This window comes from Saccopteryx leptura, chromosome 4 (assembly GCF_036850995.1).
Source record: "Saccopteryx leptura isolate mSacLep1 chromosome 4, mSacLep1_pri_phased_curated, whole genome shotgun sequence".
Lineage (NCBI taxonomy): Eukaryota > Metazoa > Chordata > Mammalia > Chiroptera > Emballonuridae > Saccopteryx > Saccopteryx leptura.
The window spans coordinates 213,955,180-213,977,382 of record NC_089506.1 but is presented as its reverse complement, the minus strand read 5'-3'; the positions used below and the strand labels follow the sequence as shown (position 1 = coordinate 213,977,382).

The 22,203-nt window shown below is 52.5% G+C and overlaps 1 protein-coding gene and 1 non-coding gene across 14 annotated transcripts in view; one reads left to right on the top strand and one right to left on the bottom strand.

Annotated features, from left to right (window-relative positions):
• Positions 1-22,203, top strand: part of MAPK8IP3 (mitogen-activated protein kinase 8 interacting protein 3) — a 56,234-nt gene that overhangs the window by 10,814 nt on the left and 23,217 nt on the right. For 3 of the 13 annotated variants that reach the window (XM_066382944.1, XM_066382943.1, XM_066382939.1), the window contains exons 2-6: positions 7,942-8,062; positions 10,647-10,717; positions 11,662-11,753; positions 16,050-16,073; positions 20,026-20,170. In XM_066382944.1, coding sequence (XP_066239041.1) covers positions 7,942-8,062; positions 10,647-10,717; positions 11,662-11,753; positions 16,050-16,073; positions 20,026-20,170 — 453 coding nt within the window. The other 10 variants (XM_066382952.1, XM_066382951.1, XM_066382941.1 and 7 more) reach the window with 8 other exon arrangements.
• LOC136404676 (small nucleolar RNA SNORA57) lies at positions 2,761-2,907 on the bottom strand. The gene has a single exon (XR_010751389.1). It is a non-coding gene; the product is annotated as a small nucleolar RNA SNORA57 (small nucleolar RNA).

Genomic DNA, 22,203 nt, shown 5'->3' with positions numbered 1-22,203 from the left:
TGTTGGTTTCTGTTGTCTTAATTTTGATTTGACATGAAAAGTCAGCTTCTGGTGGTTGTTTTTTTAGAGAGAGAGACAGGAAGGGAGAGAGATGAGAAGCATCAACTCATAGTTGTGGCACTTTAGTTGTTCATTGTTTGCTTCTCATACATGCCTTGGAGTGGGGGTAGGTGGGGCTCCAGCCAAGCCAGTGACCTTGGGCTTTAAGTTCGTGACCTTTGGGCTCAAGCCAGCAACCATGGGATGATGTCGATAATCCCACGCTCAAGCCTTTGACCCCGCACTCAAGCTGGTGAGTCTGTGCTCAAGCCGGTGACCTTAGTGTTTTGAACCTGGGATCTCAGCGTCCCAAGTCAGTCAGAGCTCCTATCTGCTGCACCACCACTGGTCAGGCAAAAAGCTTCTTTACTTTGCTTTTATATATAAAATGGAAAGAATGTCTCATTGCATGGAATATTAAGAAAAGCTTTCTTTGATTCCTAGAGTTTGGAAAAGCCCACACTCAGGTTATTTCAGTTTGTTTTTTAGAAATTCTCCAAAAATGAAATACTAAAAACCAAAGTTGAATTTAATTTTAAAACAGAGCACTTTATTAATGGGAAAGAGGGGGAATGTATGTTTTTAAAACAAATCTAAAAGGGGACTGTGGTATATTGGTCTTTAGAAGTGGGAATTAGGTATTTCGTATCTAGATGTTAAGGATAAGCCATGCTGGTGTGTTTTCAATTGTATAACTGCTGTTGTTGCTTTTTGTGGGATACTCAAAGGTTTCTATAAGAGTTGCCTTAAATATCCATGGGTTTTCATGTGCTACATGACATTTTGATTAGACTTTGTTAGACAGATAACAATTCCAAATATACTCAAATCCATTGTATATATACTGAACATGTGTAGGAAGTTCTCACTTTGCTCTAGTCATGCCTTCTGGAGGCTAGAGATATTACTCAGATAGTCTACTCTTTGTAGATTTAACTTAGTCTCTACCTTACCTGGTCCCCAGCCTCTGTCCCCTACCCCCAGCTGAAAGTTCTTGATTCTTTTAAATCTAAAAATAAAGTAAGTGGTCCATAAATAAAAATATTTTCCTCTTTGAAAACATCTATTGAATTTTTTTTCTGACTCTAACCCAGTTTTAAAAGTTCCCTACTCACACCTCTGTCCACCTGCCACAGCTCCCCTCCCTTCTGTTGGAAGATGACTTCGATTTGCAACTTCTTTTCTTCATTTATTTATTTAACTACCAACACAAAGCTAGCTCCTACTTTATTCCCAGCCCCACCAAGTACTGTTCAGCTGTCAGGATCATTTTTACGTCCTCCCGAGTCTAGCCCTGAGCATTTCCTCATAAAAAGCAAAGATTTGGTGTTTGTTTATTAGTCTTGGCCAGGCTCTGTCCCTTCGCGTTAGTTATTCCTTGTTATAGTGGATCGAGATCGCATGGCATATTCCAGTTACCTTAATGACAATGAAGTGATTTTTTCAAGAGGGAAAGAAAGAAGAGGGTTTCTTTTAAACTGTAGAGCATCATATTGTGTTTGTGACATTTTCTTTTTTGTGTGTGACAGAGACAGAAGGACAGATAGGGACAGACAGACAGGAAGGGAAAGAGATGAGAACATCAGTTCTTTGTTGCAGTTCCTTAGTTCATTGATTGCTTTCTCATATGTGCCTTGACCGTGGGCTACAACAGTCTGAGTGACCCCTTGCTCAAGCCAGCTACCTTGGGCTTCAAGCCAGCGATGTTTCGGCTCAAGCTAGCCACCATGGGGTCATGTCTATGATCCCCCACTCAAGCCAGTGACCCTGTGCTCAAGTTGGTGAGCCTGCGCTCAAGCCAGCGACCTTGGGGTTTTGTTGTTGTTGTTTTTTTAATTTATTTATTCATTTTAGAGAGGAGAGGGAGAGACAGAGGGAGAGAGAGAGAGGAGAGACAGAGAGAGAGAAGGGGGGAGGAGCTGGAAGCATCAACTTCCATATGTGCCTTGACCAGGCAAGCCCAGGGTTTCGAACTGGCGACCTCAGCATTTCCAGGTCAACGCTTTATCCACTGCGCCACCACAGGTCAGACGACCTTGGGGTTTTGAACCTGGGTCCTCTGCATCCCAGGCCGATGCTCTATCCACTGTGTCACCACCTAGTCAGGCTGTGACATTTTCTTAAACTCGGAACTCTGTCTGGTAAGATGACCTCTGAGACCGGGAGGGATGGGCATACTGGACAGCAGCGGTCCTTACCCTGCTCAGGCCCCCTTGGGCCCCCGGCAGGGCGGGTGAGGCTGGCCACGGCCGCGGGCCTCTTGAGTCTTCTGGTAGTAGTCCCTATGGGTTTCTTTGGGCTTTTTGTTCTTCTGGGGAGTTGCTCCCCATGAGCACTCACACCCTTTGTCAGCTGGCAGTGCCTAAGGATGGAAGGGACGTTGGTGACTAAGAACTGAGCATTTCCCACCTGTGCGACTCTCTCTCTGGCACCAGGATTCCATGTGACCAGGGAACCAGAGTGTCCTGTGTGTCAGTCCACCCAGAGTGGGATCCATCACCCTGTCCCTGCTGTGCCTTTGCCTTTGGCCTTGAGGCTGTCCATGCCCACAGCTTCCGTCGGTTCATGTCTCCACATTTCCTGATGCTGAAAGGCCTTAAAATATCATCTCCAGAGGATTTCTGCATGTGACCCAGTTTGGGGGCCAACTTCATCAGAAATATAGCATGATAAAGCTTTTTGACACTGTCTCCTACGTTGGTTTTTTTTTTTTGTTTTTTACCATGTCCCAGCGCTTGAGGATAGAACCAGCGGACTGGAAACCGTCAGCACCAAAGACATGACACCAAGAGGGCTGGGGCCCTTGCCCTCTGCCTCCGACATTACCGGGATCGGGACCGCACGCCCGACCCCGCCAAGAAGAGGAGGGTCCCTACGTTGGATTTTAATGATCACCTTTCAGGATAGGTTTAGGGAAGTCTGACCTTAGGACTGTAGAGGGGGGCAAATCTGGGGGTGGTTTTCTTCCATTGCCCTTTTTTTTTGTAATTTTCTTTTTTTGTTTTATTTATTGATTTTAGTGAGAAGGGAAAGGAGAGAGAGAGAAATAGAGACAGGAATGTCAAGCTGTTCCTGTATGTACCCTGACCAGGGATTGAACCAGCAACCTCTGCACTTCGGGATGATGCTCTAACCAACTGAGCTATCCGGCCAGGGACATGCCTTTTTTTCTTACACTGTCTTTAGTTTGAAAACTTTTTTAGCAGACTCCTGAATATCAAATACAGGTGATAAAATGAAATACAGATGGGGGAAAATTCTATTGAAATGATATTAGCACCAAAGAACCCTTTTCTTTATATAGCACCTCAGTGGGATAGCTCAGAGGTGGGACAGTGGCCGGTTTAAAAGAGGAACTCTTCACCCTCCGGCCCCATCAAACAGCTCTTCACTGGCTCAAGCTGAGTTCTCACCTCATCCCGTGTCTAGCCCTGAGCGTTTGTCATCCAAAGCAGGGACCCCTTCTTGAGGACCAGAGAACTGGTGCTTTCTGGCAGGTGAAATGCTTATTCAAAAAGTTAATTTAGTCTGACTAATGGTGGCACAGTGGATGAAATGTCGACCTGGGACACTGAGGTTCCAGGTTTAAGCCCCAAGTTCACTGGCTTGAGCCCAAAGATCACTGACTTAAAGCCCAAGGTCACTGGCTTGAGCAAGGAATCACAGGCTCAGCTGGAGTCCCCTGGTCAAAGGCAAGGCACATATGAGAAGTAACAACTAAAGTGCACAACTACAAGTTGATGATTCTCATCTCCCTCCCTTCCTGTTTGTCCCTATCTGTTTCTCTCTCTTAAAAAAAAAAAAAGGCCCTGGCTGGTTGGCTCAGTGGTAGAGCATCGGCCTGGTGTGCAGGAGTCCCAGGTTCGATTCCCGACCAGGGCACACAGGAGAAGCGTCCATCTGCTTCTCCACCCCTCCCCCTCTGTCTCTCTCTTCCCCTCCCGCAGCCAAGGCTCCCCTGGAGCAAAGTTTGCCCGGGCACTGAGGATGGCTCTGTGGCCTCTGCCTCAGGTGCTAGAATGGCTCTGATTGCGGCAGAGCAACGCCCCAAGATGGGCAGAGCATCGCCCCCTGGTGGGCGTGCCAGGTGGATCCCGGTTGGGCGCATGCGGGAGTCTGTCTGACTGCTTCCCCGTTTCCAGCTTTGGAAAAATACAAAAAAAAAAAAAAAAAAAAAAGGAAAGAAAAAAAAGACAAACATGAACACATGATAGGAAATTGGTTAAAGGACATAATGAGCTGTCCACAAAAGAAGCAGTATACATTGTGTCCCTAGATGATGTTCTTCTATTCAAAGTCATTTTGTTATACTGATGATGCTGTAGGAACTTAACTCTTGTTAATATCAATTGGTCTATGGTAAAATGACTTTGTAATATGTTATTTCACTTAAAGTCACATGACATTATATGAAAACTTACTGTATATGTTCAATAAATTTATGAAAAAAGTGTTCAGCCCTGGCCGGTTGGCTCAGCAGTAGAGCGTCGGCCTGGCGTGCGGGGGACCCCGGTTCGATTCCCAGCCAGGGCATATAGGAGAAGCGCCCATTTGCTTCTCCATCCTCCTCCCCTCCTTCCTCTCTGTCTCTCTCTTCCCCTCCCGCAGCCAAGGCTCCATTGGAGCAAAGATGGCCTGGGCGCTGGGGATGGCTCCTTGGCCTCTGCCCCAGGCGCTAGAGTGGCTCTGGTCGCAGCAGAGTGACGCTCCGGAGGGGCAGAGCATCGCCCCCTGGTGGGCAGAGCTTCGCCCCTGGTGGGCGTGCCGGGTGGATCCTGGTCGGGCGCATGCGGGAGTCTGTCTGACTGTCTCTCCCCGTTTCCAGCTTCAGAAAAATACAAAAAAAAAAAAAAAAAAAAGTGTTCAATATTACTAGTAATCAAGGAACTGAAACTTAAGACGATTACACTAGGCCATTTTCCCACCAGTCAGGTTGGCAGCAATGTTAAGCTATATAGATGACTGAGAGTTCTGGGAAAGGGGACCGCTGCACCTTGTGGGGCATATGAGTTGGGATATCCTTTTGAAGAGTCATCAGCAGTGTGCAACCACAGTCTCAGATAGTAGGAAGCCACCGGGCAGAAACACAAGTAGTAACGATAATAATGAACATTTTAACGAACAGTAGGCAATAAGATTGAGTAAACACACACATACAGTGGAACACAGACCTATTAAAAATGGAAGTGGTGGAGCCTGACTAAGCAGTGGCACAGTGGATAGAGCCTCGGACTGGGATGCAGAGGACCCAGGTTCGAGCCCTGAGATTGCCAGCTTGAGCAGCAAAAGCTCACCAGCTTAGACCCAAGGTCGCTGGCTTGAGCAAGGGGTTACTCGGTCTGCTGAAGGCCCATGGTCAAGGCACATATGAGAAAGCAATCAATGAACAACTAAGGTGTCGCAACAAAAAAACTGATGATTGATGCTTCTCATCTCTCTCTGTTCCTGTCTGTCTGACCCTATCTATCCCTCTCACTGACTCTGTCTCTGTAAAAAAAAAAAAAAAAAAAAAAAAAAGGAAGTGGTGGAATTGATGATTTCTTGATGTAGAAAAATGCTCCAGTGTAAATGAGTGAATAAATCAGGTCACAAAATGCTGTACAAAATGGTCACATCCCTGCTTTTCCACACTCAGCACCTGCACTCATCAACACGAACCAGCAAGAACATTGTCCAATTTTAACTGACTCCGGATGGTACCAGTATGGTTTTTAAAAAATATTCTCCTTTTTATTTAACACTCACATCTGAATTTTCTACAAAAGCATATGTTGTTTATGCCATTCTTTTAATTTGTTTTAACTAATAGGAATTAAAATTTCCCAATTTAAACAATATCTCTACATGTCAATCAAGAGCATTTGTTCATTCTACATATGTTAGTTATATCCACAGTCATTCACAACCACTTATTTTTACTTTTTGTACAACTTAGACACTTGTGTGTGTGTTCCTGGCTGTGGAGCATTTATTTTTTCTTCGTTTTAATTAAATTAATTAATATAGACTTTCTGTCTGAAGCCAAGTCTTCCCCTGCCTGCCCCTCATCTGGGATTTCCACCCTCTCAGTCTCTGCACAGGGTAAGGCATCCTTCAGACAGGAGCCCCACTCCCACCCCCCCCACACTGGTTTTCAGCACAAAGATCTCTGAGTAGCTGCTGGAGGAGGAGCGTCTCTGGGGCCTGGTGTCAGGGCGGGGCACTGGGGGCCATTGTGGGAAACAGCCGTGGCTGCCCCGAGTTAACTGACATTTCCACACACCAAAACCTGAAATCAACAATCACTTTCTTTTTTCTTTTTCAAAACTGTTTATTGTATTGATTTTAGAGAGAGAGAGAAAGGGAGAAAGGGAAGGAGACAGGAACATCAATCTGCTCCTGTATATCCCCTGACCGGGGTTAGAACCAGCAACCTCTGTCGGGAGGATGGTCTAACCCAGTGGTAGTCAACCTGGTCCCTACCGCCCACTAGGGGGCGTTCCTGCTTTCATGGTGGGCGGTAGCAGAGCAACCAAAGTATAAATAAAAAGATAGATTTAACTATAGTAAGTTGTTTTATAAAGATTTATTCTGCCAAACTTAGCAAAAATCCAACATAAGGTACTTGGTAAGTAATTATTATTATATGCTTTAACTTGCTGTAACTGCTTTATAAATTTTGTAAAGTTACTTCCCTACTTTATAAATCACCATTACTGTGGAACCGGTGGGCGGTTAGAAAATTTACTACTAACAGAGATACAAAAGTGGGCGGTAGGTATAAAAAGGTTGACTACCCCTGCTTTAACTAGTCGAGCTATCTGGCCAGGGCAACGATCATATTCTTATTGCCATCTTCTGAGGAATGTGTGTGTGTGTTTGTGTGTGACAGAGAGAGAGAGAGAGAGAGAGAGAGAGAAAGAGACAGATAGGGACAGATAGGAAGGGAGAGAGATATGAGAAGCATCAATTCTTTGTTGCGACACCTTAGTTGTTCATTGATTGCTTTCTCATATGTGCCTTGACCAGTGGGCTACAGCAGACCAAGAGATCCCTTGCTCAAGCCAGTGACCTTGGGTTCAAGCTGGTGAGCTTTGCTCAAACCAGATGAGCTCTCGCTCAAGCTGGTGACCTTGGGTTTCGAACTTGGGTCCTCTGCTTCCCAGTCCGATGCTCAATCCACTGCGCCACCGCCTGGTCAGGCTGAGAAATTCTTTATGTCTTAACCCAGCTGGTACTTGTTCTTACTACAAATGATATTTCTCATTAATAGTCCTTTTTTTTTTTTTAACTCAGTAACATTGAGGTGTTAACAGCTTTCTCTCAGGGCTGTCCCAGGAGTTAAAGCTGGTGGCTTCTGTGTGGCAGCCAGTGCCCGTTTCTTCTCACTCCAGAGCCTGGCTTCACAAGTCACATTCAGTGTCAAGCTAGGTCTCCTCCTATGGCCTTTCAACAGCTTCTTTTCTTTTTCAAAGAGCTTTCTTTTCACTTGGCTTGATAATAATTTTGCTTAGAAATTTAGCACAAAGGCCAGCAACATAATTTGTGGGGCTCACTGCAAAAATAAAACTGCAGGCCCCCTTGTTAAAAAATGATGAGGAATTCCAAAATTAAACCGAGAGTGGGCCTTCTAAACTCAGGGCCTCATGTGACTCCCCGGATAGCAGGTTACAAGGTGGCAGTTACTCACTCCTCCTTCCCTGCTGTCACCGCGATTTGTGTCAAGGTTTGCCTGAAGAGGGAGACAGGTAATTGACATTAGGGAAGCAGGTTCTGGTTCTAGATCAGGGAGGCCTGCATTCTGGCCCTGAGCCTGGACTTTCACTTGGGTTTTTGAAGCTTGTGGCCCTTCGGGGAGGGCCTGCTGTCATCTGACCATCCCACATTCATGACACCTGCTCTTTTTCTTCCTTCCCTGTGTAGAAATTCATCGAGTTTGAAGATGCCTTGGAACAAGAGAAAAAAGAGCTACAAATCCAGGTGGAACACTATGAGTTTCAGACCCGCCAGCTGGAACTGAAGGCCAAAAACTATGCAGATCAGAGTAAGTAGCCGGGTTGCACGTGAAAACCGCGCTGTTGGCTGTGTTCAGACCTACCCCAGCTGGGCAGGATGTAGAGAGTCTGATAAAGAGGAGTGAGAGACCCAGTGTTAGCCTTATTTTGGTTTCACTGTGATTCCTGCTGTGTATATCTGTAATCAGCCTCTATTTCTTTGTGGAAATAAAATAATTAAGCCCCCTTTGATAACAGAGCACTTTTTACATATACTGCAGTCTGACCCCAAATTCACAAATCTGTGATCCTTGTGTGGTCCTTTGGGACAAAGCTCCCCAGCTGCCGGCCTGCCCGTGAGGCTCTTGTCTGTACATTACTGAGGAAAGATCGCTGTTTTGTGACCTGGAAGTTGGACCCAGTGATGCAGCCCCCTGTAGTGACAGTCCCTAGGACAAGTACCCAGCTGATCAAGGTCCTCATGGAAACATACTGCTCCTTGCAAGGATAGCAAAGAAAGGAGATTTTGATTATTTTGGTGGTAAGACCTATTCTTTTCATTTTCAGAAGTCTTTGTTTAAACTCTGCTGTCAAAGTTAAAATGACCTGTGTGATTTCAGTTTTTTGTAGTTAGAGGTTTTGGCAATTGAGCCCTAGTTTGCTACTTCACCAAGTTCCCCAGAACAGCAGGAGCTTTCGTTTCTCTGGAAGTCTCAGGTAAAATCGGGAAGAAAAATGGCTGGATGTGTTGGGTCTACCCCTATCCCAAACCAAGGCTTGAGGGCCGCTTCCTCACAGCGTGCCGGCGCGTTCTGGGCAACCGGCAGGCTGTCGGCTACATAGACGTACAAACACACCTGGATTTGCAAACTAGAAGCAAACCGAAAGGCCTGGTTTAGGCATGCATAGATAAACCCTTTCTCTAATTACACAGACTCCTAAATGTTCCCTTTGCTTAGAATACTTGCCATATATGAAACCTTTTTAGCTCTTCTTAGAAGGAAAACATGTAAGCTCCAGACAGGTCGAAGTCGTTCGTTTGGTCCGAACCGAGAGTGGGGGCCAGAGGGCCTGCACAGCTGCCCCGGCGGACAGGTTGGCAGAGGTCCTGGGGGTCCAGCCCCGCAGTGCTCTCCAGCAGCATGCACAGACAAGCAGCCCCTCCCAAGGCTGAGCAGAGGCCCGGGGGCCTCTGGTAGCCGATTCTACGTGTGTTGTGTACCAGGGTCTATAGACACTTCAGCCTCCTCCAGGGATGACTAAGCTCGTCACAACCTGCATGTCACAACTCCGCTTTGGGCAAATACCCTGGTTGCTGCTCAAAGTGTGGTCCTCTGACCAGCAGGGGCAGCATCACCTAGTGTATTAGAAATGCAGACTCCGAGGCCCCCCACCTGTTAGGTGGGGAACGCCCTTGACAGTGTAGCCTCCAAGGACACTGCTGAGAACAGGAGAGCATCGGACTGAATGAGGTGTTGAGCAGTGTCGTTGCTCCATCAGTTTACAGTAGGCGCCAGGAAGTGGTGAGGCAGCGAGGCTTGCACACTGAGGATGGGGTGGGTACTGGAAGGACTACCACCTGAGACCCGGGCCTGCGACTGTCACCTGTCCTGTCCCCGGCTCTGCATATCCGCTGGCTCTTGGTGGGACTACAAGGACAGAGTTGCAGTTTGAACAAAGGCCCACAGGCAGAAGGTGTTCGAATCCAGTAGCATGCTTGCTCTGTTGGTGAGAGGCAGGGGTGCGGTCACCGGCTGCCGCTGTGGCTCCCCAGTGGGGTCTTGGGGCAGGCAGATGGCAGAAGACATGCAGGCCAGAGGGGACCATCCTGCATGTCACAGGGGCTGCTAATTTTGGGGTGGCCCAGCTGCCTGCCTGAAGGTGGTGTGATTCTGACTTGGTTTTTCCAACCCTTGGAACATACATGTGAGGGACACTTGTGTGTCTGTCATGTGTCTCAGATGTTCTTTCACTCTTTAACACATCTTAGAGGTTACTCACGTAGGAATTCTGCCTCTTTCCACAGCCACTTGCTCACTTCTGGTCAACACTTGACACACCCTATAAGTTTTGCCTGAATCTCTGAGGCTGCTAGCTGACTTAAGCTTTGATAGTAACTGCTTTGTGAGTTTTACCCATCCTGTATCTTTTTTGTAGCAGAATATTTTTTAAATAACTTTTTTTAAAGTTTACTTATTGATTTTAGAGAGAGGAAGGGGGAAAGAGACAGAGACAGAAACACTGATCTGTTTCTGTATGTGGCCTGACGGGATCAAACTGACCACCTTTGCATATCAGGGCGACACTATAGCTAAGTGTGCTACCACCCAACGACACTGTAGCCAACTGCTGTAGCCAACTGTGCTGCCCGACCAGGGCATAGCAGAACTGAATAACCTCAAATAATACAGCACACATACAACACAAGCCGCAGGCAGAGTCAGAATCTGCAGTCTGGCCTCCCCCGGGGGTCTTCTCCTGAGATCAGGGTCTCTGAGCTTCAGCTCTGGCAGCGGTCTGCACCAGGCACTGGCTTGCCCTGGAACCCTCCACCCGCCACTCAGAAAACTCCAGGTTGTCTGGAGCTGTGAGGACTGGGCTGTGCAGTTGACAAACGGCGATTGTGTTTTCCAGTTTCCCGGTTGGAGGAGCGGGAGTCAGAGATGAAGAAGGAGTACAACGCTTTGCACCAGCGACACACGGAGGTGGGTGCCGGGCCGTGACTGTAGCCTCCGGGCCGTGACTGTAGCCTCCGGGCCGTGACTGTAGCCTCTGGGCCGTGACTGTCAGCCTCCGGGCCGTGGCTGTCGGCCTCCCGGCTGTGACTGTAGCCTCCGGGCCGTGGCTGTCAGCCTCCGGGCCATGGCTGTCAGCCTCCGGGCCATGGCTGTCAGCCTCCGGGCCGTGACTGTCAGCCTCCGGGCCGTGGCTGTCGGCCTCCCGGCTGTGACTGTAGCCTCCGGGCCGTGGCTGTCAGCCTCCGGGCCGTGACTGTAGCCTCCGGGCCATGGCTGTCAGCCTCCGGGCCGTGACTGTAGCCTCCGGGCCGTGACTGTAGCCTCCGGGCCGTGGCTGTCAGCCTCCGGGCCATGGCTGTCAGCCTCCGGGCCGTGACTGTAGCCTCCGGGCCGTGACTGTCAGCCTCCGGGCCGTGACTGTCAGCCTCCGGGCCGTGACTGTAGCCTCCGGGCCGTGGCTGTCGGCCTCCGGGCCGTGGCTGTCGGCCTCCGGGCCGTGACTGTAGCCTCCGGGCCGTGACTGTAGCCTCCGGGCCGTGACTGTAGCCTCCGGGCCGTGACTGTAGCCTCCGGGCCATGGCTGTCAGCCTCCGGGCCGTGACTGTAGCCTCCGGGCCGTGACTGTCAGCCTCCGGCCCACGCCGCCACGCTCGGGTTGAAACCACAAGAAAGCGGGCACAGCCAGACACATATGGCGGCCATTGGCCTTGGGTTGCTTCCTTGGTCTTTCTTTTTCTGATGTTCTGCAAAGCCTGAAAGCGGTCGGCCTTGTGCTGGTCAGACTCGTTTTGCTGAGCTCCGTCATTATTTCCACCAGAGCACAGCGAATGAGAACATGGCAGGTTAGAGAGGGGCGGGAGAGAGGCCTTGGTCAGCAGGCATTACTCACACAGAGGTGTTCTTCTCCACAGATGATACAGACCTACGTGGAGCACATCGAGAGGTCCAAGATGCAGCAAGTTGGGGGGAACAGCCAGACCGAGAGCAGCCTGCCCGGGCGGAGGTAGGCAGGGCCGGAGCCAGCAGAGCCCCGTGGCCCCTTGTCCCAGAGGAGGCCGCGTCCTCCCGCCTCAGGGAGAGGCGTGTCCGGTTGAGTGTGTGGCTCAAGACAAGAATGTGTGCTGAGATTTTCCCAGGCACCTCTGCTGGCCCACGTGCTGTCCTGAGGCCCAGGGGAAACAGTACAGTCGATCCTAATATTTGCAGATTCTGTGTTTATGAATTCACCCAGTCACTAAAATTTATTTGTAATCTCAAAATCAACCCGTGGGACACTTTTCAGCCATTTGCAGGCGTGTGCAGAGCAGTGAAAAGTTTGAGTCACCCACCACGCATGATGCCCGCTACGGTCAAGCCGGCATGCTTCCTGTTTGTCTCAGCCTCGTGCAGAGATGCCCAGAGGATGGAGACAGAGGGCGGAGCAGTGTTGTGCAAGGCGCTTGGATTCTGGGGCCGTTGAGTGGGACTCGACGCCCAGCTCTGGACCCTGTTTATGGGACAGCCTCAGGTCACCAAACATGCCTGCACTTCGTTTTCTCTTTTATTTTTTTAATTAAAAAAAATATTTTTGTAGACTGGGGTCTTAAAAAACACAAACATTTATTTTCTGTAGTTCTAGAGCAGCGGTTCTCAACCTGTGGGTCGTGACCCCGGCATTTATAAAAATGTATTGTATAATAAATATGTATTTTCCGATGGCTTTAGGCGACGACCCCTGTGTTTTGGTCGTTCGACCCCCGCCGGGGTCGCGACCCACAGGTTGAGAACCGCTGTTCTAGAGGCTGGAGGTTTGAGCTCAGGGTACCAGCATGGTTAGATTCATGCTGAAGGCACTCTTCCTGGTTGTGCCCTCATATGCCTTTCCTTGGCACAGAGAGAGAAAGCTCATTTTCTCTTTTTTAAAATAAAGCAAATAGAAGCTCAGGACGAGTAAGGAATTGCAATTTTAGTCTACGTGAGCTGTGTATCTGTATATGTCCGTATTACCCTGGGAACAACAGTTCACTGTTTGCTGATTCATTGTTTGTGGGGACTTCATAGAACTGGACCACTGAGAATCACAAGAACCAACTGGATGTGGGTGAGCGAGGAGGGTGGGAGACTCCTTGGTGACTGCCACAAGGAGCCGTACGGGCAGGGCAATGCCAATGCCAGCAGATTCAGAAGCTCTGGCTTGTCTGAGCTCAGGAGCTCAGTGCTGGTTTGTTAGGTGAGTGAGGGGAGAATCTGCAGAGGCCGGGCTCTTTCTCCGTCTTCGGTGCCCTTCGGTCTGATAAAACCAGACCACAGTCCTCAGGGGAGCCGATTGTCAAAGATCTCCAGAGTATTGCCAGCTTGAGGGAGTTGGCCCATGAGAGACCAGGGTTGTTGACGTGGGCCGGGGAGGTTGTACCAATGTACTAAGTCTCCATCAGGCAGGAGGGCGGATCCAGGTGGGAGTCCCAGGCCGCACAGATTGCACTCAGCCGTTAGCCCGTTCCCAGCTGTGGCCCATGTTCCTGCGGACAGAGGCCTACAACCCCGAGTCATCATATTCGGGCCTTGTTGGCTACAAAAGTTTTTTTTGTTCCGCCTCTTTGATGGGTGTGTCTGTAAACAAGTAGGCTTAGGTTGTTCCTCTGTGGGCATCCTCGCTTACTCTCTGGGTCACTGTGGGCCAGACTGTTGTGTTCCTGTCCTGGAGTCTTCAGATGTGGAAACAGAAGTGCGTAGTGTGTATGTGGAGGTGTAGCAAGGCCTCGGAAGGGGGGTCGTCAAGGGGAGACCAGCATGTTACGAGGCAGGCCTGCAGCTTTCAGCAGGGAGTAGGATCGCCAGCTCTGTGGGTGCTCCTGACAACGCCCCTGCCCTCGAGAAGGGTGTGGAGGCTGCGCCCTGGCTGACCTCGAGGTCCTGGGAGGGCTCAGTGAGGGGTGTGGATGAAAGACTTTGTTAAACTACAGAACTCGGCACGTCTTACTTCTGGGTCGGGTGGATCTGAAAGGGGGGAATGCTGATCTCCACGCTCCCATTTCATGGCTTCGGAAGTTCTCCTGAGCTCCTCGGGAAACCTTCGCTCCTGGCACTCAGAGGTGGCCGAGGGAATGCCCAAGAAACTCCCTGGAATGCTAACCTGGGGTTGGGGTCTTTGTGTTGTTCGGGGGGAGGTTGGGCAGGGCAGTCGGAGCTGGGGCCTCTCCGGTGCGCGGGGCTCTTGGCCAGTTCTGAACCGCAGCCTTCTGGAGTCCTCCGGCTGTTTCCCCACCAGCTCTCCTCGGGGCATCAGCCCCTCGGAGATTATGCAGGATCAGGCCCAGGGAGACGGGTGCAGTTTTCCCGGGAGCAGACAAGTGTGGCCTCTGAGCTTGGGACGTCGAGGCCGTGAGGGTCCTAAGTCACAGCGGTCAGCACTCTGGGCCCCAGGGTCACTACACAAATAGATGTCCTCAGAAGCTCAAGATGACGTGGGCTCAGCCAAAAGCAGAAGCTGCCCTACTCCACAGCTGGGCCCTGAGGGCTCTGGCCACTCCTAGGAGCCCGTCTGCCCTCCGATCCCTCCTCTGTGTGGAAGAGGCACCGTGATTGCAGGATGGGATGTGTTTTTTATGGGTGTCTCCAGGTGCGGTAGAGGTAAGACCTTGTCTGGGAACCTGCTGCCAGTAGGTGTCGTGTGGCCCCTGTGGCAGGCAGGCCTGGGAGGTTAGCACCCCCTCTCCGCGGACAAGCCCCCAGCCCCACGGTGGGCACTGTCCTTTGGGTCATGACTCCTGGATGTGCATGGGGTCTCCTCTGAGGCCCCTGAGCAGCTCTTGAATGCTCTGTGTGGAGCTCCTGCCCCCCGGTAGTTAGAGCAGGCTGGTCACGCTCAACCTGTTTCATAAAGGACAGGTTTGTGGGTCTCCTCTGTCCGTGCCGGCAAGTGCAGACCTGCTGCCTGGCTATCCATTTGTAGCCTTTGGGTGAGTGGGGCCTTTGGAGTCCAGAGGAGAGCCGTGCCCGTGGGGCGTAGTGCCCAGCAGGGGCTTCTCCGGCCACGCTGTGGCCCATGGGAGCCCCTTCATTTGTAAAACAGACTCACTGTCTGTCTATGGGAGGGCGGGGCTCTGGTCCAGGTTTCTGAGGGCCTTGTCCCCCACCTGGCCCTGCCAGAGGGACCCATGGACTGAGTGCACACATTGTGTGGTCGCCACCTGCAGGCCCTTGGCACTCTCTGTGAACACTCCCTAGCCACGGTGGCCACAGAGCTGACGGCAGCTCTGTCTGAGAGATGCCTGCCACAGGACAGAGGCCTGGGGCCGCCGGATGCAGTCTGCCTGAGGCCCCTCAGCCGTGAGGAGGAGCAGGCTCCTGCAGGGCAACGGCTGGGACAGCACTTGCCTGGGGGGCACGGCGCAGCAGCGGAGGGGGGTGCCGTGTGTCTGGGTGCCCCCCGCGCCCTGCCAGCCAGCTGGAGGCATTTAGCTCCATCACCAGCCCATCGGTGTTTGTTTCTGACTCTGCCCTGGACTGTTCCAGGTGAACAGACGAGATGGCAGCCACCGCCTCACATTTCTAGAAGTAACACTGATGGACATAGAGAAAGTGTGAGCCTTGTCTCTGTGCTGGCCGCTGGCCTGTGTAGGCCTCCTGGGGTCAGACACTCCTTTGTGACCTGTGTTGCTGCATTGGACGGCGAAGGGGAAAGCCCGCCTGTCATCCTGGGTTGCTCTTCTCTGGGGTGTAGCCTTTCCTGCCACAGCTTGGGATCTTTGGGGACAAATGTTTATGTCCACCCAGGTTCTTCACTCAGACTCTCCAGCTCCCACCCTGAGGGCTCATTCTTAGTGCTGAGGAGCCTCTGGTCACCCCCAACCCCAGACAGGCATTTTCCTTCACTCCTGACTTGGTTTCCTGAATTGTGTCTTTAGAATAAAACTCAATGTGTGCTTGAAACACCTAGTTCGGTCCATAAACATAGGCGCGTGTGTGTGATCCATCCCTGCGTGCCCAAGTGTACATTGTGCTGAGCCAATGGACACTTGCCCGCCACTCTGTGCTGAGTACATGTGTGACCTGCTGACATGCTGCACAGCCTCGGTTGGGGCCTTCATCCAAGCTAAGAAGGTCGTGTCTGTGTGTCCTGTCTGTCAAGTGTAGATGTGTGCGTGTTTCTGCATCCGTCTCCGGAGTGGAGTGGGGCGCCTGGCTGTGTCATTGCCCACGTAGTCTGTGAGCACATGTGCTACTGGAGCTCCCTGACGCTCTCTAACGCTGTCTTCTTGTCTTGCTCTCTGTGCTGTCACTGCTGTCTGCTGGCCATGTGTCTGTCGCTGTCCCACAGTCCTCGTCAGTCATGGAGGAAAAGGTAAAGCCTGCAGTCTTGCACTGTCTTGCCCGGCGCTGGGGGCCTCTGGGGCAGGGAGAGTTAGGACACTGGCTGTTCTTAATTAGAAGCACAGGGGGTTCCAGAATCCGTTCAGCACATGTCCTGCAGCATGGTCACAGATCACAGCCTCCTGATGGGGTGCTTATAGGGCCAGGATATTGAGGCGGCAGCAGATGGGCCCACAGCTCCCGAGACAGCCACAGAGTAGATACTGGTACAGGAACTCCACCCAGCAAACGGCCCCCATTGGCAGATGGGACCATGCCCCCAAAGCCCAGGGCTAGCATTGCCATGGTGGGCAGTAGGTGGGGTGGAGACCCTGTACTTTGGTGTCAGACAGCCTGGCTTGGTCACTTAGAGCCTTGGGCCCAGAGCCAGTGGCATGACCATGACCCTTGGGCGGAGACTCACAAGTAGGTGAGCATAGGCATCTCCTGAAGGAGCTGCAGGGACTCAGGGAGCGGGCACGCTGGCCGGGCTTCAGACAGGGCTCCGGGCCATCAGCCAGCAAGTCCCAGCACGTGCTCACGGGGCCCGTTTGTGATTCTGAGGGAAGAATGAGATGAGGAGGCGGAGTTCCTGGTGGTGATTTCTGTTGGGAGAGTGGCCTGGCTGTCTCTGGGTGTGATGTCCTTCTGCACACAGAGCTGTGGAAGCAGATTACAGGCCAGTGTTCCTCATCCTTTGAGGCAAGAAGCCCACACTCTGCCCCTCCCGTCACTCTGTAGCATCTGGTGATAGCCAGAGTTGAATTTGTCTGGGGCCCAGAAACCCACTGCGTGCAATTAATCCAAGGTCAGAGCTGGCCAGGAGACGGGTTCCCCATACCAGCATCGAGAGCCCCAAGGAGGAAAAGCGGGCAGAGGATAGGCTAGGAGCCCCCCAGGAGGCAGAGAGGAGTCGCAGGCCATCCTCGCCTGGTGCCACGTGCTGAGCATGTGGCGAAGGCTGCCTTCCCAGATGCCGTGGGCTGTGGCCTAGCCCGAGGATCCTCACCTGGTGCCACGTGCTGAGCATGTGGCGGAGGCTGCCTTCCCAGATGCCTGTGGGCTGTGGCCGAGCCCGAGGATCCTCACCTGGTGCCACGTGCTGAGCATGTGGCGGAGGCTGCCTTCCCAGATGCCTGTGGGCTGTGGCCGAGCCCGAGGATCCTCACCTGGTGCCACGTGCTGAGCATGTGGCGGAGGCTGCCTTCCCAGATGCCGTGGGCTGTGGCCGAGCCCGAGGATCCTCACCTGGTGCCACGTGCTGAGCATGTGGCGGAGGCTGCCTTCCCAGATGCCGTGGGCTGTGGCCGAGCCCGAGGGAGGCTGAGCCATCGAGGTCTTGATGGATCTGCAGATTCAGAGCTTCCCAACTTGATGTCTTTCTTAGGGTCTAAGTTTCTTCAACTTTAAAGTGACATGTCCGAGAATGTGTCCTCTGTCACAGGTAACGAGGGCCATGTGAGGCAGTTCCTGAGCACGCCCCTCTGGATGACTCCCACAGGCAGCGAGGGCCCCAGCCCCTTGGGGACACACTGCTCCTCTCTTCCTGCCCTGCCACAGACTAGCTCTGTGATGGGACAGCCAGGTCCCAGCAGGTCCAGGGACCCTGCTCTGTAGGAGCAGCATCTTCCTGAACAGGACAGAGGAGCCAGCCACAGAGGGTACAAGGCAGGACTCGACTCACAGACTCCATGTTTCTTTCTGTGTGGGGGCCCCAGCTAGAGACACCCATTCCCGTATTTGGACTTCATGAGGCCACCTACCTGCCCACAGTCAGTTCTGGTCAGCTGGGGCTGCTCTGTCCCTCTTTGCATCACCTGCATCCAGCAGGCACTGCGTGGAAGGCCGTCCTCTCTCCCCGGAGCAGTCTAGCCTCTGGACCCAGCTCCTTGGGACCCAGCTCCTTGGGACCCCGGAGGCAGGCCGCCACCTCCCCTCCCACCACTGTCTCAGGGGATCGAGCTCTGAGCAGGAGAGGCTGTGGTATGAGGGACTGTACTTCCTGGCCTGGCTCCAAGCAGCGTGGCTCTGTGGATGACAGTCCTGGGTGTAGTGTGTCTGCCCTGGGGCAAGGTGGGGGCTGGCCTTGTCTCCACAGCTCGGTGCCAACTTGAAGCCTCCCATGGAGGGGAGCCTCTGCCCTCAGCAGCCCCAAGGCCCACGGGGTGTATTCTCAGGGATGAGCATGGAGAGGCAGCTCTGAGATTCATTCTTTCCAGTCCTGGCTACCGGGCGTCCCGGCTACCGGGCGTCCCAGCCTCCTGGCACGGCTTTCTTTCTTTCTTTTTTTTTTTTGTTTTGTATTTTTCTGAAGCTAGAAACGGGGAGGCAGTCAGACAGACTCCCGCATGCGCCCAACCGGGATCCACCCGGCACGCCCACCAGGGGGCGATGCTCTGCCCTTCTGGGACGTCGCTCTGTTGCAACCAGAGTCATTCTAGCGCCTGAGGCAGAGGCCACACAGCCATCCTCAGCGCCCGGGCCAACTTTGCTCCAGTGGAGCCTTGGCTGCTGGAGGGGAAGAGAGAGACAGAGAGGAAGGAGAGGGGGAGGGGTGGAGAAGCAGATGGGCGCTTCTCCTGTGTGCCCTGGCCGGGAATCGAACCCGGGACTCCTGCACGCCAGGCCGATGCTCTACCACTGAGCCAACAGGCCAGGGCCTCCTGGCACGGCTTTGAAAGGACCCCTCTGGTATCACAGGGACAATGCACCGAGCCAGAGAAAGGTGACCGGGGACTATAGAGACACCCAGCAGCACGGAAGGGCCCTCGTACTCTATACTCTGTTCAAGCATTTTTTTCAGTGAGGTCTCATAAAAAAACAAAGAAGGGGGTGCGAGGGGCTGGAGAGGGCGTGGGGGCAGGTAGCAGAGAACACCGGCAGCAGGGGTTGATTTTTCCTGCCTGTCTCCAAGACGTGAGGCCCCACATAAGGAGACTCGTCGTAACAGTTGCCACTGCGAGGAACCAGTCAGTGCTGGCCATGATGCTGAAGGGCCCCCACTGGTACTGCTTGCTGTGCCTTAGCATACCGAGCAGGTGCCTGTTCAAAATCAAAATAACTAAAAATGATAAATCACAACATAGCGGACAGGTAGTATTATAATGGCATCACAGTGAAGCAGAGATTCCCCTGAACATGCAAATACCTTTAATTAAAGAGTAGCTATAGGCCTTGGCCTGGTTACTGGGTTAGAGCGTCCTGATATACCAAAGTTGTGGGTTTGATCCCTGATCAGGGCACATACAAAGAATCAACCAATGAATGCATCTCTCTCTCTCTCTCTCTCTCTCTCTCTCTCTCTCTCGCTCTGTCTCCATTTTCTTTCTCTAAAATCAATAATTTTTTTTAAAGCAAGAAAGAGACGAAGAGACAGGGACAGACAGACAGGAAGGGAGAGAAATGAGAAGCATCAACTCATAGTTGTGGCACCTTAATTGTTCACTGATTGCTTTCTCATATGTGCCTTGACCAGGGCGGGGAGCTTCAGCTGAGCCTGTGACGCCTTGCTCTAGCCAGTGACCTTCGGTTCAAGACAGTGACCATGTGGTCATGTCTGTGATCTCATGCTCAAGCTGGTCAGCTCGTGCTCAAGCCTTATGAGCCCACGCTCAAGCCTGAGACTTCCAGGTTTTGAACCTAGGTCCTCAGCATCCCAGGCCAACGCTCTATCCACTGCGCCGCCACCTGGTCAGGCAGTAAATGAGAGAGAGAGAGAGAGAGAGAGAGGCTTGGATAGGAGAGGATGGGAGGTCCCAGTGTGGGATAGACTTCCCAGAAGATTGCCCTCCTCACAGCTGACCTCTCTCCCTGAGGCAGACAAGGAATGTCATGTAGAACAGCTCCATCTGCAAAGTAGGCATCTGCATGTACATAGGGTTCAGTTCTCGTTTCATGAGCCACTGTCTGACCATCCACTTCCTGTCCTCTCCCTCACATTTCAGCAGGAAGGAGCGCCCCACCTCTCTGAATGTCTTCCCCCTGACCGACGGCATGGTACGTGCACAGATGGGGGGCAAGCTCGTGCCTTCGGGGGACCACTGGCACCTGAGCGACCTCGGCCAGCTGCAGTTCAGCTCCACCTACCAGGTTTTGTAGCCGTGCCGTGGAGTGAGGGTCTTCTCTGTCGCCCATGTCCATTCAGGAAGCCCAGTCTTTGCATACAACCCTTTGCAGCTTTCCCTGGGTTAGTAGTCCCCTCCCTGAGGTGTGACAGCAGTGGAGAAACTGGACCAGCTCAGGAGGGCATGATCTTGCATTGGCACCTACTAGTCCAGGCTAAACCCCTGTGCAGTTAGGTGTGCCCATCCGTTAGGGCTGAGCTTAGCAGCTGTCCCCCAAACACACCCCAGAGTGCTAGTCTCATGGCCAGCCCAGGTTCCACAGAGTGTGGGTGCTTCTGGGGTCTGAGCTTTGCACAGCAGCCGGGAGTGTCAAAGGCCGGGAGGCAGCTTCTCTCCTCGGGGCTGTTCTCACCCACGTGTGCATGCTAATGGCTTCTGGATCTCTGAGATTGAGAAGGCCGCATCGTGGGTGTGCACAGCTAACCGGGCAGTACACCCTGGCCTGGAGGACCCTGAGAAAGCCAAAGGCAGGCACTGCCCCTGGCCCATCACGCATTCAGGGCCCCCGGTCACTTGCAGACGTTTTTGGTCTATGAGCTCAGCCTGTCTGGTGGAGGCAGGCTGTGACAGGACGGGACGCTGACCCCCCACACCAGGTAAGGATGCCACCCTCATGGGTGAAGGAGGTGACCCTGGGGCTGGCGCATTTCCTGCAGAGACTATCAGAAGATGCCCGCTGGAGGCAAAGGGCTTCGGCATCTTGGTGGGGTTGGGCTGTGGACATGGGGCCCAGATGTCCTGGGAGTTCCCTCCTGCTGTCGCTCCTTGCTGACTGTCCTCTGCCTCTGAGTGGCTGGCTGGCCTGCAGGAGGTAGCTGCAGCTTCTGATTTTGTTCCAAGGAGTGACCATGTCTCTGTGACATTTGACCCAGGTGCTCATGTGCCAGTATGGACCGGGGGGTGGGGGCTGGGCAGATGGGCACAGGCCCGTGGCGTCCGCTGTCATGCAGGCCAGGCCTGCCCGTTCGAGCCAACTGCTCACACACTGTCACTGAAACGAAAGCAAAGGCTTGCAGCTGGGGCTTCCCTGGAAGCTCTGGGAGAAGCCGCCCGCAGGGGCCTTGGAAAGCCTCTGGGCCCCACTCACCCGGCCTCCCGGTGACTGTTCCTCCTGCCTGTCCAAGCCGCTGCTCTTTCTCCTGTCTCTTCTCTCTCCTGCTGCGTTGTCTGACATAGTCTTTCTCCTAATAGTAAACCATAATGTTTTATGTTTTAGTTTTTAGGTGTGTTTTATTTGGTTTTTATTTTTTAAATGATTTTTTTTTTTTAATTTTGTGCTCTAGGTTTTAAGGTTTTTCTAATTTCTTAATTTTGTTGTTGTTTTTGTTTTGTTTTGTTTTTATGTACTGTATTTTCAGTGTTTTAACCAAACAGTTGTGGCTACTCATGGTGAGGAAAGACCGCTAAGAGTTTGTGTTCTTTGCATTTGGAGGTCACTTCCACACGTTGATGTTTAGGAGGTTGAGAGGTTTACCTTTAGGTAAGTGGTGGCCAGAGGGAGTGTCCCGTGGGTAAGTGGTGGACCGCAGGGTGACGGAGACCTGAGGGAGCCTGGGGGAGTCCTGGTTACATTGCAGAATCCCCCACAGTGATTACCAGGGTCACGGAGACGCGTGGGAAACCCCAGACACCAGTTCGAGAGTCCCAGATAGGCTGGGAAGCATGGTCGATGAGGAAGGTGGTCTGGAAGGTGTGGTTCTGTGGGAGGGTTCTCCTGCACCCATCTCCCCTCGAGTGCCAGCACAGGCCCTGGTGGCAGCGGAGTGCCCCCTCCCTGTTAGGGCGCCGGTGCCTTTAGTGGGTAGAGTGACAGAGTGCTCAGGAGCCACCACACAGGCGTGCGCTGGTGCTGTGAGGAGGGAAGGCTTTTTCCCTTTCAGTGTGACCCTAAGCTGTCGAACCCAAACCCAAATTGAAACGTTTAGACAGATGCGCTTCTAGGGAGTGAGGGACAAGAGACATGGGTGTCTCACCTCTGCACATTGGCAGCCTGGGGCC